This window comes from Larimichthys crocea, chromosome IX (genome assembly GCF_000972845.2).
Source record: "Larimichthys crocea isolate SSNF chromosome IX, L_crocea_2.0, whole genome shotgun sequence".
Lineage (NCBI taxonomy): Eukaryota > Metazoa > Chordata > Actinopteri > Sciaenidae > Larimichthys > Larimichthys crocea.
The window spans coordinates 2,389,043-2,404,677 of NC_040019.1; the positions used below are offsets into that span (position 1 = coordinate 2,389,043).

The following is a 15,635-nucleotide window of genomic DNA, read 5'->3' on the forward strand; positions in this document are numbered from 1 at the left end:
TCAAGTTTTGGAAAAATGACTTTATTAGACCGGTGTCTCATTTTCCTGTTGGAAATCTGACGTCTACATACATACAGTTTGAATTTCTTTGAGGTAATAAATTGGTTTTCAGTGACACACACACACACACACACACACACACTAGAATAAGTGCAAACATACATCTGCAAAAATGCTCCGCACACTGGAAACCACATCTACTGCAACAATAAGAGACGACAGGGAAAAGAGAAAAACAGAAAGCCAGAGGAGATGATTTTATATCTGAAAACATACTGCTTTTGGCTACCTCTATTATTGGACCACACTTTTTGGCCGTACCTTTTGTAAAGGCAAGACTATGTAATGGGGAGTATGTTCAGTCCGGCCATTCAGATCAGCTGAGAGTAATAAAATCTATCCAATACGTAAACCTACAGTATAGTGCAGTAGGCAGCTCTGATCTCATGCATCCAAGGGGAATAAATCATAAATGCCTGCAGTATGAGCTCTCTTTTAGTGGCTATAGATGTCTGCTGGTCAGCTCCCTTCACTTTGTATGATGCAGTCTTTTCCAGAGGGTCTGTTTCTGTTTTGCAGCTGAGAGAGCGGGACAACAGAGAACTTCCTTATAAGTGTGTGTGTGTGGTTAAGTCCTGACAGAAATCCAGCTGGACGCCAGCCAGCAGGAAACTTCTTTCTGTTTCAGCAAGAATGATGACTAAATTCTTATGCGCTCACACAGTATACATTAGATGTTCCATATGAGATAAAGACACTACATGACAGAGCAGCCACTTGCTCTGTTTGAAAGAGGAAAGTAAGGTGTGTGACAGCAGTAGAGTCAGGCCAATGAAACATAAGAGCTTTGGAGGTTCTCAGGCGTCCTGCAGACTAACGACGAGATATAAATGTATGAAAGTGGATCCATCTTCCTGCAGTTCTTGAGCAAATCTGTTGCCATTAAACACAGTCAAGGAGGTAAATCACTGGAAGCGATCCACTGGAACCACTTCCACCTTTGTTAGGACCAATGTTACAACTTCTTCCAGCTAAAGGCATCCTGCCAAGTGCCAAACCACTGCTTAGAAAACATGGTCCTAAAGTCATCCACGTGGGGTGATGTTCCTCCTTCCCCCTTTGGTGTCTTCTTGTGGTATTGATCTAATCCCACACATCAGTATATTCCCATGGGAATAACACACACAGTTTAGTTTAAGCTGACCGTTTCTTAGGACTTTCCTAACGACACCGCACCCATCAAAGCGTTCTCAAATGTCACTCTTGATCAAACTTAAATTCTTCTACTTCTACTTCTTGCTAATTGTGTCTTACCGTCGATCCCTTTTCTCCAGGTGGTCCGGGAAGGCCCATCTCTCCTCGATCACCCTAAATATATACATAAGCACAACATTCAGCCTTCACAGTTTGGAGAACTGTAACATCTAATAATGAATTTACAAGGAAATTACGAGTTCTTTTACCTTCTCCCCCGCCAGTCCTGCCTCTCCCACAGGTCCGATGAAACCCACCAAGCCCTGAAATTCACAGATTCAGTGTTGGATGGATGAATGGTTAGACATTGTGAAAAAAATAGAAGCGGTAACGTCTGTGGGTTTCTTACTCTTTCTCCCATGGGTCCAACATTTCCTGCAATACCGAGCTCTCCCTGCAAGAGACAAACAGTCATTTGTTTTACAATAATTGAATCAATTTTTTATAGAGATAGAAAAGAAAATCACATGTGGGCATTCACCTTAACTCCCTCTGGCCCAACCATCCCAGGAAATCCTTTTCTGCCCATTCTACCCTGAAAAAGGACAGAATAAAGACAGGTGAATCACAGACATACTCTTGCCCTGTTAACACATCATTAACATTCATCAAACTCTGGATAGATATCAAGGATCTGTTCTGACGCCTGTGAGATGACAGTTTGAAGAGGGAGCTGGAAAGTAGCTGTTGCAGTTCACTGTACGTCCGGCTGAAATATGCATTGGCGTGTACAGGTAATGCTGACGGTACATTTTTGGCAGTCTGCGAAAGTGTTCAACGACTGTAATGTTCCCTCTTGCACAGACAGTAATTCCCGGGGTTAAGAGGGGGGCTAAGTGCTTTTTTTTTTTTATCAGCAATAACTACAGGTCACAAATGTCTAAGCCAAACTCCTAAAGACTGAGTGACTCAACAATTCCAATGTTTGACTCCAGAAAGGTTGGCAGCTTTCATAAGGCGGTACAAACTTTGCTCAGAAACGCACAGTAAAAGCAGATTCTTGCGGTAACATGAGAATTAATACGAGCCTTACAGGATTTGTGACTTCTTAACACCTGATTTAGATTTACATCCGCGACTGACCGCATTAACCAAAAGAAAGAAAGAAATGCACTGAGAGAGAGAGGGATGAAGAGCAACTGAGAAGGTGTGGGAGAAGGTAAGAAAGAAAAATCGTAGAAGAAGAAGATGGAGGTAAGGAGAGCACTGAAGCTAAAAGACAGCTGGCTGACGAGACGGAGAAGGTGGAGCAGTAGGAGGACCTGTGGCACCTGGCCAGAGATCAATCACAGCTCCTGAAGGAGTCATACACCACTTCCCCTCGGACGGGGGGGAGAATGAGACGAGCGAGTGGGCGGGAGCCAGGAGGGGGAGAGTGCGGAGGGGTCAGAGTCAGAGAAAGTACAGGGCGACTGGAAGGTGGAAGAAGATAAATGAAGAAAAACAGGTAGCATAATAAGAAGAAATGTCTTTTTTAAAAGTTAGAACAGTGATGCTCATTGTTCTTTGTCATTCCTTAAAGCATCTGAGATATAAAGTCAACAAATCTTACATTTCTGCAGCGGTCCAATAACATCTTATAGCACTTTATAGCAGCTATAAATCTAGCCCCCTATAAACATGTTGATGGCAGTTATCACCCCCTGGTGGTCGAGTATATAAATTGCATGCACCCCTTCACTGTGACAGGACTATCGCCCGGAGACAAGTTATAACAACTCTCGAATGCAAACCATGAAAAATCCATAATGACGACCTACTTTATTACCTCAGATATATTTCAGATCAACTCTGCACTGCGGCGCAACAAACCTTGGGATGCATAATAAAAACTGAGCGATTAAATTATACTGCATGCTGAAACTCAAAAAGCGAGCTATGCATGATTTAAAGCAGAGGATGTATTGATACGACGAGACTGTGAATCAGTTTGTTGTGCCCGTACTGCAAAGTATGCAAACAGAATTAGCTTCGCATTGCAGCTGAGTTTCCATACACTCTGTGGTCGTCCCATCCCTTTGTTTACCACAGACATACAAAGCATAGGGAAGGAAACCACAACGATGCATAACAAACATGCAAACTTACACGAGCGCGCACGCACAGACTTCATGTTTCTCCCTGACTGAACACACGTGAATGTTATTTGTTCACGTGCTATATTCAGTAACAGTGATCCCTCTAATCAGTTCTCTCCCCCTTCTTCCCACCAGCCAGGTGTTTATCTAATAACTCACCTCGAGTCCTGTTGGGCCTGGTGGTCCGATCGGGCCCTCATCTCCCTGGAAACAGATGATATTGATCTTAGCATGAATTATGTTTGGGGACATAAAGCAGCCCTCGGCAAAGAGAAGTCTTGTGTCATAAAACTTTTAATGCCTTTTGGTGCTTTGGGGGTCGTTTTGATGTGGGCGGTGACTCTCGACAGACTTACCTCCAAGCCAGGCACCCCTCGTGGCCCCGGTAAACCTCTGGCCCCTAGCTTTCCCTGGATGGTGAAAAAAAAATAATACAGTCAAATGAAAGCTAATGTGTAAATGTTGCATTTACAAATATGTTTTTAGCCGCTGGTGGTGTGGCTCTAGGATGGCAATGTCGGTCTGTTGGTCCACCACTTTGGTCCAGACTGAAATAACTCAACAACCACTGGATGGGTTAACATGAAGTTTTGTACAGACATTCACAGTGACCAGAGGATAAATCAGTCAGACTTTGGTGATTGCCTGACATAAGGTCAAATCTTTAGTTTGTTCAACGCTTTGGTTTATGCCCAAATACTTGCCAAACATTGCCTTCAGCCTTCGCTGTGCTTGGCTTTTTTGTGCTAATTTGCAAATGTTTGCGCGCTCACACATAAAACCAAGATGGTGTACACAGTGTTTAGTATATCTGCCAATGTCATTGTGAGCATGTTGGCATGCAAACATTTGGAGAACCTAAGAAAAACCTTGCATGACTGTAGACTCTTTGACATGATTGACCACTCAGCCAAGATGACGGTTTTACTCACCTTTGGTCCTTCAAGGCCGTTCTCTCCCGGTGGTCCCATGTCACCAGGGAAACCCTGTCATGACCAGTTAAAAAAAAAAGTTTTTCCATTGTCTGACTGAAATAAACAAACTCACTCCTTCAATGCAGTCATGTAAATACAAACCTCGGGGCCTGGTGGTCCAGGTGCGCCATCAGGTCCTATCTCGCCGATCTTGCCCTGTAACAAAGACAGACAAGTTTGATGAGAAGACCATTCCTTCTTTTCATACGTGTCCACTCAGCTAAGCTAAGGTTGGCTTCTAGTCGTTGACAGAAATGTGAGTGTTATCTATCTTCGGCTCTAACTCTTCAGATCACATTTCTGCAAGATAGGAACTTTCACATTTTTAGCATTTTCACGTATTTCTGCTCATTAACGTCTGAGCTAACCTGTGGTCCTGGTTTCCCACGGATGCCTGGTAACCCTGGAGCACCTTGGATGCCCTGTCCAATACAAACATAATACATAAAAAACTAAGACAGACAGTCGGACAGTGTTCAGAAGCCAAAAAACAGAACCCAGGTCTTTTGTCGAAGGAAGCAGACATTAGACATGCATGACTCTGCTCAGTATTTCTGTTATCTCCCGAGGCCACTCTGTTCATTATGGTGCTAAAAAGGGTTCGATGTTGCTTACACACACACACACACACAAATGAGGAGGGTTTACATAAGAATTTCCACAAGCTGGACAGCACACATCTGGCTAAGTCATTTTTGCAAAGGCACAGTTCGGTAACAAAGGCTGCGTAACATTGGATGTGTGTGTTGGAGACAGCATGCAGGGCGGGGGCCAATGAGGGGAGAAAATGAACATTTATAAGATGGACATATGCAATGCAGCGGTGATCTACCTTGTCTCCTTTGTACCCGAGCTCCCCTTGTTCTCCAGGAATCCCAACTTCACCCTGACGCAGGAAGACGGAAGGTACAGACAGAAAGAAAGAGAAATGAAAAACATTAGGGGGAACGGTAACTTTCTCCTTCGTCAGTCGCATTCAGCTTTTTCAACAGACAATATCAATTACAGGTCTGTACATTATTCACATAATGAATCCATTTCATTGCATAAGCCAAGTTCTTCATGTGGCGTCAATCTGTCATATGAAAGGCATTTAAAATGTAGCAATTACGCCATTCTGTACACACATGTCTTAGAGAATAAGCCAGTGTTCAACAGATTAGCAATTAAAGACAAACAATTATTTGACCTCTGGTCCTCACAAATGTAAAGCAAAGAGGTGCACAATGGTGGTCTAATCTCTTCATTCAGACCAGTCAAGAGAAGCTCAAGTAAATGGTGCAATCATTTCAACTACTCAACTCAAGATCTTTTCTGTCATCTGCAAATGTGGGGAAGTTATCTCATCTAGTCCATTTGTAACTTTATATTTTTCTGCTCTTGCTGATTGATGATTTGAAGATTTTAATGCTGGCCTTTGCTTAAATCTGCGAGTCTGATACTTTATTAAGTTTCCTGCTCAGGCCCCAAAGTTGTAAATATCTTCCCACAAGAAAAATCACAAACATCTACTGTTTCTATCTTCAGGTATTGTTTCAATCCTTTTAATGTTTTACTGTTTCATTTATTTTAGTTTTTTTTTGTTTGTTTAGAGAAGATTGATACCACTCTCATGACTGTACTGTTTTATAGATTTAACAAATAAGACAGAGTGTTTTAATCAGTGAGCTTTAGAGGTGTCGGTAGACGGATTTTGTTACTTGGCTTTGTTTCCTCCTGTTTCCAGGCTTTATATGAAGCTAAACTAATCATCTCGTAGCTCCAGCGTCATCGTGAACAGACGATTATGAGGGTGGTGTCGATCTTTTCATCTAACTCTTGGCAATAAACCAAATAAGCCCACATTGTCTCTCTATTCCTTTGAGTTTATTCAACATTTGGCTTCCCTGCTGACTGCCTAAAAATAAAACTGGAGTAGGTGAAGGTTCCTTTAACATACCGTATAACACACACACACACACAAACACAATAGGTTTCATAGAAATGATGAAGGAAAATAGAAATGAGATAAAGCATGATATTGGACAGGTTTCTACGAGTAAGTAAAAATCATATGTAGTTTATAGTGTGGTTGAAGGTGGAACCAAATGTCAGCATGCTCTATGTATAAAGGTTTAACAGAGATGACTACAGTAGGATGCAGAGAAGTACATATCCATCACATGCCACTCAAACACAGGCCAATAACAGGAATATTCAGATCACCTTATCACCTTTCAGTCCTGGTTCTCCTGGATTTCCGGGCACCCCCTGGAATAAGCACCAACAGATGAGTTACAAAGAGACCCAAACAGACCAAACATTTCCTGAAATCAACCCTCGGAAGGCTTAAACCAAACGGAGGAGGAGGAGGAGAGGAGGAGAGTCGTATTTGTCCTTTATAAGCTTTTTCAGACGTCTTCATACCCTGGCTCTCTCTTGCATTATATAACACATAATTGAACTAAAAGGCAGTCCAAACAAGACAATTCAAGATAAGACAGTGAAGGTAACAGTTTCCATCTGAACTCGTGTGTGTGTGTGTCTGATTACCTTCAGTCCAATAGGTCCTGGAAGGCCCATCTCTCCCACTGGTCCCATATCACCCTGAAGCCAGAAGAAGGGGACAAATAAGAAACATTCATGTTCAGTGATCATATGGATAAAATACAGATAAACGCATGGCTGAGCCCTCTGACTTCCATTCGGCAAACACACGCAGAACGAGTGCACTTCAGTTCACTATGGCATTCATTAAGTGTAAGAATAAGCCTCATTGTCTTGCTTCCAGATTATCCACGCAGCGATCGCACTGCACTGCACACAAAACAATGGACGAATAATAGACGACCAAATTAAAGAGATAAGGAATAGATCCTGCAAGTCTGACGCCAGTCTGTGTTTCCATCTGAAGAAAGCCCTGAAGAAAATTATTTTAAATGCAACAAATAAATGCTTGGGATAACATCTGTTCCATCACTGGAAAAGGAGCGAAGACTCTGATTCACGCTCCAGGGCAGAAGAAAGACAGAGCAAGATTACAGTCTTACGGCGAAGGAGAACTGGCTTTCATTTCATTCAGTGAGGATCAGTCATGCGGAAGGATGAAAGACCTTATTGCATTATCTGCTTTTTGTGTCAACGTTTGAAAAGGGACTGCAGCTACGTTCACGAAATCGCGAAACACGTCCTCTCTCCAGACAGAACGATCACAGGCTGCTAATAGTTATCTTATTTTCATTTTCCGCTGCTCTGCTTCTAACAACCTCCGGGGTGGCCTTGGCTCAGTGGATTAAATATTTGTCTCTCTGTGAATACCGTGCTATCTGCATGTGTGAAAGAGGATGTTATTGAATTACGTAATGCAAAAAAAAAAAAAAACTTGCAGAAAAAGTCACTTGATTTTATGCTGAGAGTTGAAAGGTTAAAAACGTTTCTTCATCCTGATATGTGAGAATAAAAAGATTTTTTCAACTGGAGTGACTTTCAACTGCAGCTGCTTCTATCGACCACATATTATCTGTCTAAAATTTAGAAATGCATGAATAAATACAAGATATTATAGTGTAAAATGTTTTTAATTGAGTTCAGATTTCTAGGTTTATTATCAATATGTGCCACAGGGGGCGCCCAGGCTCAATTCCTGTGCAGTACAACAACCTTTTTAACCTCCATCATTTGAAAGCCGGATGAAAAGAGAGGTGGTGTGTGTGGCCGACAAAAACAACAACACAAAACATGTCACTCCAGTTTGTAAAACTCCCCAAAATCTAGAGAGAAAGATAAAAATAACAAAGAAATAAAAATTGAAGTCTGTCTTCTTGATACCAACACTTTCCCTTCTTCAACAGTGGCCTGCCTTCACCCTGAGCCTGCAGTCCCCTGAGAAGGGTGTTTGTATATTTATATCTTTGAAGTGCAGCTCAGTGCTGCGCTGTACAGCATGCTGTCGGGTCAGATGGATGCAGAGGACGCAGAGCTCAGAGGAGAGCTGTAATCAGAGAGTCCTACAATTACAGGCCTACTACCACCACCGGTGGCCTAGAATAGACCGGGAGGAGCAGCAGCGACGGGTGAAGACAGGACACGACAAGAGAAACCAGGGAGACATTATAATCAGACACAATTATGTGGCTGTCGGGCCGGGCAGGCGTGGAGGGCAAGGTGATGGGTGGGCAAAGGGAGGAGGGGTTCCTGCTCAAAAATAGTTAATAAGAGAGAGATTCAAGGGGAGAACAATGTGCTTTGTTAAGATGTGTCTGATTGATCAGGCAGGGGATCGTGTTATGTCTGTCACGACAGGAAGTGGGAGGTGTAAACTGCATAATTCAGGCTCTACAGTCAAAATAACTAAATAACCGTCTTCCGCCTTGGCTTCCAACAAACCTTCCACTTTCACTATTTTAAATATGTTTACAGTGGTGAAGAACCTACGGTGAGCGGTTAGTTTCCCACAAAAGTGGCTGGCAGTGTAAATGATGATGAGAGCTAATTGAGAGCACTTTTTCAATTAAGCAGGCATATTCCGTTTCATTTAAATACAGTCCTTCACAGCTATGTATTTACGGAATAAGTGTCTGGGAAAAATGGGAATGTTTGAACTGAGGAGGAGCACACAGGAAAAAAAACACACACACACAAAATACTACTCACAATAAGTCCAAGGACTCCGTTTGGACCGGGGGCTCCCATGTCACCCTAGTCAGAGAGAGGAGGAGAGAGAGAGAGAGAGAGAGTAAAGTGAGATGAAGGGAGAGGGAGAAGGAGCAAGTTTCTGGGGTTATTGGCTCTTTTTTAAACAAACATGCTCAGAAGAGTGGCTCAGTGTTCATCACAGCTTATGAGAGGGGGCTGTGTGCATGTATGTGTGTGTGTGTGTGTGTGTGTGTGTGTGTCTGAGGTAAAGGTGGAGGGGGGGGGATGTGAGCCCATCGTCCCACTGAGGCTTTTTTAAAAATCTGCAGGTTCGTTCTCCCTCCAAGAATGAAAGAGATCAATAGATTGATTTTTTTTTGTTGCATTTTTTGGCGTTTGACTTTTCCTGTAGCGCCCACAACGGAGCAAAATTTGTCATTTATCCTGTGAAATATCTCGACATCTCCCAGACGACTTGGTACAAACATTCACGAGCTATCACAGTGACTCCTGATTTTACCTCTAGTGTCACCGTGAGGTTGACATTTTTGTTTTTAGGAAAATGTCTCGACAACTATTGGATAATTTTGTATAAATCGCTTGGTGATCCCTTAAGACATCATCATTTATTTAGGATAATATGCGAGGATGCTGAGGTTGTTGGCGACCCATTTGTAAATTCAAGACAAATCAGGAAAGTGCTTCTGCGTTTTTCCTAATTTTTTATTTCCAAAGAAATTAGATAAGATAAGGCGGTGACAGAGGAACCTGCTCCCTCTCAGATAACTTCACCCAGATGTTTTGCAGGAAGCACCAAACATTCTTTCCCCAAATGTTGGAGACAAAAAAAAGAGTGGCTCACCTGGTGTGGAAAAAAAGTATCTCTCCCTAAAGCTTATTCAGAATATGCGTTAAGATCTGATGCATCTGATGCATGATTCCTTACTCAAGAGAAAAAAGAAAAGCAGCAGCGCTGAGAAAGGATTTACTAGGCATTTAGCTGCTTGATCGACAAAACTGAATCATTGGCAAACTCAGAGATATATCACACATGAATGTGCTTCATGTTAATTATGTATTTCAGAGTTCGTTAAAGAGCAACTTAGTGATGTGTTTATGTTTTTAGGATTTTAGAGTTTTCCCACTCTGACCGATGAAGTGCTACATTTGTCAGGATGACAGTGAATGTGCAGAAATGCACATATGAAATGATTTGATATCTTCCATATGGATGCAGGCGTGCAACAAGGCTGGCAGCAACAGTCTTTGCTGACCAACCATTATTTAATTTAGAACAATTACTCAGTACGACACTCTGTTACATCATTTACTATTCTTGGATATCGCCTCTTAATAATACTGTATGTGTGTGTGTTGGTGGCCCGGTGAACGTTGGTGAATGGAAAAGCCAGGCCCACCCTCTTCCCCCTTTTTAGTACTGCAGGTTTTTGAAAACGAGTGCCAAGTAAAATTATCGAGAACAGAGGAAAGCACGGGATGAAATTAAATACAGCAGTAAAGCTTGTCCGGAGCAAAAAAAAACTAACTTCAAAATAAAACAGAACAACAGAGGCAAACTGCTGAACTGTCAGATGATTTACTCACCCGACGCTGCCAGAATGTCAGTACTAAAACACCAGGGGGGTTAGGGGGAGGTTGGCGGGTGGGGGTGGTAGTGGTGGTGGTGGTGGTGGTGAGTGAAACCACTGCTCTCAGTTTGTGCGAGTGTATGTGGGAGGCCTGTGTGTGTGTGTGTGTGTGTGTTTGTGCGTGCGAGCACATGGATTGGTTATGTATATTTAAGTGTGTGACTGTGTTTGTAAAGTGACTCTGAGACAGTGTGACTTACTGGCTCTCCATCTGGTCCAGGTGGTCCTCTCTCCCCAAAGTCCCCTGGAAACCCCTGAGGACACAGAGAGAAAAGCTTTTGTGTTCTGCTGCACACAAACTCTGACAATCAAATGCAGATATCCAATAAAAAAAACAAAAAAAATTCTGGCCTCTTTGGGACAGCGGATGCAGGTTCTCCATATGAAAGTGATATATTATCTTGTTAGCAAACAGTCAGTTATGTTTCTGTGCTGTGTCTCAATTCGCGTACTTCCATGCTTATTTATGCTTTCTACTTTAAGTACATAAGTGCACAGACACTGTCAATTATGGCAAAATGCAGTGTGCTGCAAGTAGATGGTGCACTCATGATGCACTGAAGGTTGAGTGTGGAACACTGGACGCAACCCTCAGAGGACGCCATTTTGGCTCTGTAGCAGAAATGGAGGGACCAGAGGAAGAAGGAAGCTGCTGGAGCTGAAGCAGTTGCGGTTTATATACATGCAAGTTGTACATATGTTTTATATTTATGTTTTTGCAGTCAAAAGTTGGTGCTAACAACCTGTCTGGTTGCAATTCGGCGAAGACGAGGTGGTAAAAAGTTGCAATCGTCATCGTACTCAAATTTAGACAACACTACTGGACTGTGTGCCACATAGAAGTGCTATCCGAATTGAGACACAGCTCTGGTCATCCTGTCAATGTCTAATATTTATTCTAATTTTCTGTTTGATCTCCATCTCCTGAGGGAATTATCTGTCTTTTTAGCTGCTAGGTTCACCTAACTGTCTGTCTGCAGTCTGCTGGTGCTGAGCAGGTAGTGTACAGTTTATTCTAAAAGTATTTTTGTCTGAAAACAGCTGACTACTGTTAAACTACGAGAGCACTGAGAGTGAAACAAAATAGCAAAGTTATGAAACAGAACATCAAAAAATATAATGAGCTGAAGGATACTATAAAACTAGAGGTGAGGGGAGCTGCAAGAAGTGGGTCATAACACTTTGTGGTTTCGTCACTATGAGCCAATCAGATAGGCACTTCAGTGTACAGTAAACACAGCTAAGTGCGACTCTAATTGCGTATGATTGTGCAGAAACTGCTGCAATAATACAAAATCACAGGCCTCAGTTACAGAACTGAAGAAACTCGTAAGATATGACAATAAAATGCTTTTAACTGGAGGAGGGTGTGTAAATTACGCCTTCAACCACGGAGTCAAATTTACACGAGTACCACAAATACCACTGACCAAGAATGCTACTACTGTAAAGGAACAGCAATTCTAGGAATTCAAGGCGTCAAAACAAAACATCGGTACAAAATAAGAGCGTAATGGCTCCATTATATGCATTAAAGTCTATCAGCTGTAGGGTGTGGACAGCCAACTGTTCTACTTGAAAACAGCAGCCAAGCAATTACCCTGTCCATTTAGCAGCAATCGGGATGCCTATCTGAGCTTTGCTAACAGTTGGTGGTGCTGCAAAAAGAGCAAAAAAAACCCCAAAAAAACCCACATCTGCACAAAGCACGAACGCCAACGTATCATAATGGCAACGTTTCTGCCATTGCGGCCTCCGCACATTGTTTCAGAATGCTAATTACCGTAGGTACCTACCGTAAAGAGTCGGTTATTTTTGTAACAGAAGAGATGTTTTAGATGTAGGTCTACGAGCATGTCTATTTATTTGAATCGCTGACTCGCCCCTTAGAAATAGAATCTGCTGACTAAATGTAAGTCTTTGTATTTGAGTTTGGAGTTTATTTTTTTTGGGAAGAAAACCAGTCTGGGATAATTTTGACATCTAGACTTCATATTTAAACAATAATAAATCTTTGTGACTGATGGTATGTAAATGTTCAGCTTAGCCTTCAATCTACCGACATGTCTCATCAGGTCAATGACTAGAACTGCACTGAATGCTGAAACTGTGAGGGGAAGAAAAAGCTCTTTTTTTGTTCCTAATAGGCTGTTGGAGGACTGCATGAGACTGCTTTATGGTACTAAAATATCGAGCGCAAGGGGGGAAGCACAAGTGCAACAGAAATCTATGAAGCATGACAGTGACCCGGAGGATGAATCACGCAGGCTGTCACCGCTGCCGCACAAATTCAGGACAAATGTGGGAAATGTAGCTTTGCCAAGAACAGCGCTTCAAAAAAAGCCTTTGAGGAAGGTCACATGAGCCTTTGGTGTGGCTTCGCTTTTATGTCGGAGAAGTCTGTTCTTCAACTTCGAGATGAAATACTAACACACAGTAGCTTCACTCACTAACAGATACTGGGGTCCATGTGAAAGAATTGTCTTCTGATGAGCCTGAGAACTTCGAGAAAACAAACAAACCCTACACAGCAAAGTTGAAACGCAAGACAGTTGGCGATGCACTTTGGAAAACTTTTCATGCGCTCCACCGTTTTTAGATATATCTGTTCCTTCATCTGCCTCTGGTAGATGGCGGACTGTGCATCTGTGTGTGTGTGTGTGTGTGTGTGTTTCCTCGACAGAGTACGAGCGCTGTGGTTATGGCCGTTAAAATGTCTGGCTCCGGTTCAGGTGCTTCTTCTGTTCTTTCTCCTCCGGCAAGGAGAAGAGAGAGGGATGATCTCTCCGGGATCATCTTGTAAGTGTCCTTAGCTTTCCTTTATTTTCCACGCAGGAGCAGCGAAACCAGATGACGATGATGATATGTGTGTTTTCCAGTTACATTTACAGGTCAGTTCTAAGGGGGTTGCGGGAGCTAGAATAGCCTTTTTACAGAATTTCAAATGATCCAAATTACAGGACTCCTCTGCTACCCTCTTCTCAGGATCGCTCCTGTTTGGTATGGAAATGCATAAACTGTGTTATGGACTGTGACACATTGTCATCTCAGCCTTGAAAAGCAGCGCTCATCCAAGATGCGGTGACAGCTCTTCCATGTGAATACTTTTGGCTTTGCATGACCTATGTTGTGACCAACTGTGAAATGGCCTTAATCTTGAAAAACCAAATCAGCTCATGACTCTAACACACACACACAACGCTAAATCAAAAAGCCTCACGCGTGGTGAGTTTGCATCCACAGCTACTTCCTAAAAATCTGTCTAATTACAGAATAAACTAGAAACCTCACACTAAGCGGACGCCGGCTTGCGTGTGCTCAGTCTATAACTGCCTTATTTACTGAAAAAGCCAATAAGCAACAGCTGCAGAATGATCTCAGCAGTCGAGTTTCAGGGTTACACGCTCTTTCTAAAACGCTCTGTCAAACTGACTTTGAACACTATCTGACACACACAAGAGAACCCGGTGGCTTCCTCCAAATGGCACGGCTCCATGCTGTGGAGCCCTTTATTGCAACAAAAGCCTTTTTCTTGTTGCATCCAAGACCCCGACCTGCGACTGCTGGGAGTCCATAGCATTCAGGCTGCAGTTAACCCCTCCAACAGCCATGGAAATACTGAGCTGACTCAAACAATGACGTAAATGCAGACCTTATAAATTTTCACATGTGTAGGTGTTGGAGTCTTTGCAGCGAAGGCTCTCAACATGACCCAAATCATCTTAAAGCTAATTTGCCTCATTCGAGTTTGGATTGTGAACATGCTGCAGATCTCTGATCAAACGAAATATCGATTTTGAATGTTTTGATATCGTCACCAACTCCCAAGCATTTAAAACAGATGATACACAGCACAATTCATCACACTTTGAAAAAGATTATCTGTAAAGTATGTTGAGACAAAACTTTACCGGCCTACCCATCTTGCCCCTCTTCCCTGGTTCGCCGGGAATGCCCTGAAAAAATCAAAACAAGAGAGAGAAGAGCGGAGGAGGTGGAATGGAAAACAAAGCAGAAGGAAGAAAGGAAAGGGTTCGAGGAAGACAGGAAGGGAAAAAAAAGGGAGAAGAAAGATAAAGACATTATGTAAAAATGCATATCAAAAGCAAAACATGACACACTTGGGCATAACTGATTGAAGCCCAAAACACACAATTAAAAAGCCATAACCGTCTCTCAACTCCTGCTTCGACAGATGTGAGGAACAGCTGACTGTAACATTTTTCCCAGCCTATTATGAGAGATTTAGGTCTCCATCTCATGCATATATATGTTAAACAAACAGCGGCTTCTCAGGGGAGGAGACGACAGACAGACAGCGTCCGCTGTGTGCAGTTAAGGTGTGAACCATCTCACTGGCTGGCTGGCTGTCTGGCTGGCTGGCTGGAGAGAGGTCCTGATTACAGCCTGACCCGTGCGCTGACGCAACCCCCTCTGGAACATGTCATAAGTGGGCTAATCGCTTCATGTTTTAGAGGCTGTACAGAAGGAGGAGGCCTTGATGAGTTCAGGCAGTTCAAAAGCTCTAAGAGGGGGGCTTTTATCATGTGAGTCATCAACACTCCCACGCAGCCTTATACAGCAGCAGCAGCAGCAGCATCTCGGACAGCTGGGGGACTGTTTACCGCGTTATAACAACAACAAGGCAGCTGAATGAGAAGAGGCGCACTGTTGCCATCCCATAAGGCCATTAGACGGGTTCAGTTAGTCACTCTGCTTTTTTTTTTTTTTTCTTTGCAGTTATGAAGTGTGCTCGAGAGAGAATACACATTTGACAAGAACTCACTCTTTCGCCATCAGGCCCAGGAAGGCCAAAAAGTCCCGGGATTCCAATGAAACCCTGCAGGAGAGGAGAGGAGAGAGGACGACACGGAAGAAAGAGGGAGAGAAGGAGGAAATACGGGATGTGAGTGTCTGGATGACAATGAAAGAAGTAGCAGGAACTCCTATTGGCTGCGTTTCAGGGGGGGGGGCGGCGACGGTCCAGCATGGATAGGGGATGGGATTCCATGAAGAACCAAGCCATGAGGCAAGTGTATATGCCCATGGACTGCATGGTGCTGGCT

At 43.0% G+C, this 15,635-nt stretch overlaps 1 protein-coding gene across 1 annotated transcript in view; it reads right to left on the reverse strand.

Moving 5' to 3' along the window:
• The window catches only part of col27a1a (collagen, type XXVII, alpha 1a), a 65,577-nt gene that overhangs the window by 16,275 nt on the left and 33,667 nt on the right, over positions 1–15,635 (reverse strand). The window contains exons 11-26 of the mRNA XM_010737872.3: positions 15,356–15,409; positions 14,481–14,525; positions 10,770–10,823; positions 8,939–8,983; positions 6,839–6,892; positions 6,512–6,556; positions 5,139–5,192; positions 4,675–4,728; positions 4,409–4,462; positions 4,265–4,318; positions 3,689–3,742; positions 3,492–3,536; positions 1,736–1,789; positions 1,604–1,648; positions 1,464–1,517; positions 1,315–1,368 (exon numbers count right to left, since the gene is read on the reverse strand). Of these exons, the coding sequence (XP_010736174.2) occupies positions 1,315–1,368; positions 1,464–1,517; positions 1,604–1,648; positions 1,736–1,789; positions 3,492–3,536; positions 3,689–3,742; positions 4,265–4,318; positions 4,409–4,462; positions 4,675–4,728; positions 5,139–5,192; positions 6,512–6,556; positions 6,839–6,892; positions 8,939–8,983; positions 10,770–10,823; positions 14,481–14,525; positions 15,356–15,409 (819 nt within the window). The remainder of the gene's footprint in view (positions 1–1,314; positions 1,369–1,463; positions 1,518–1,603; positions 1,649–1,735; positions 1,790–3,491; positions 3,537–3,688; positions 3,743–4,264; positions 4,319–4,408; positions 4,463–4,674; positions 4,729–5,138; positions 5,193–6,511; positions 6,557–6,838; positions 6,893–8,938; positions 8,984–10,769; positions 10,824–14,480; positions 14,526–15,355; positions 15,410–15,635) is intronic.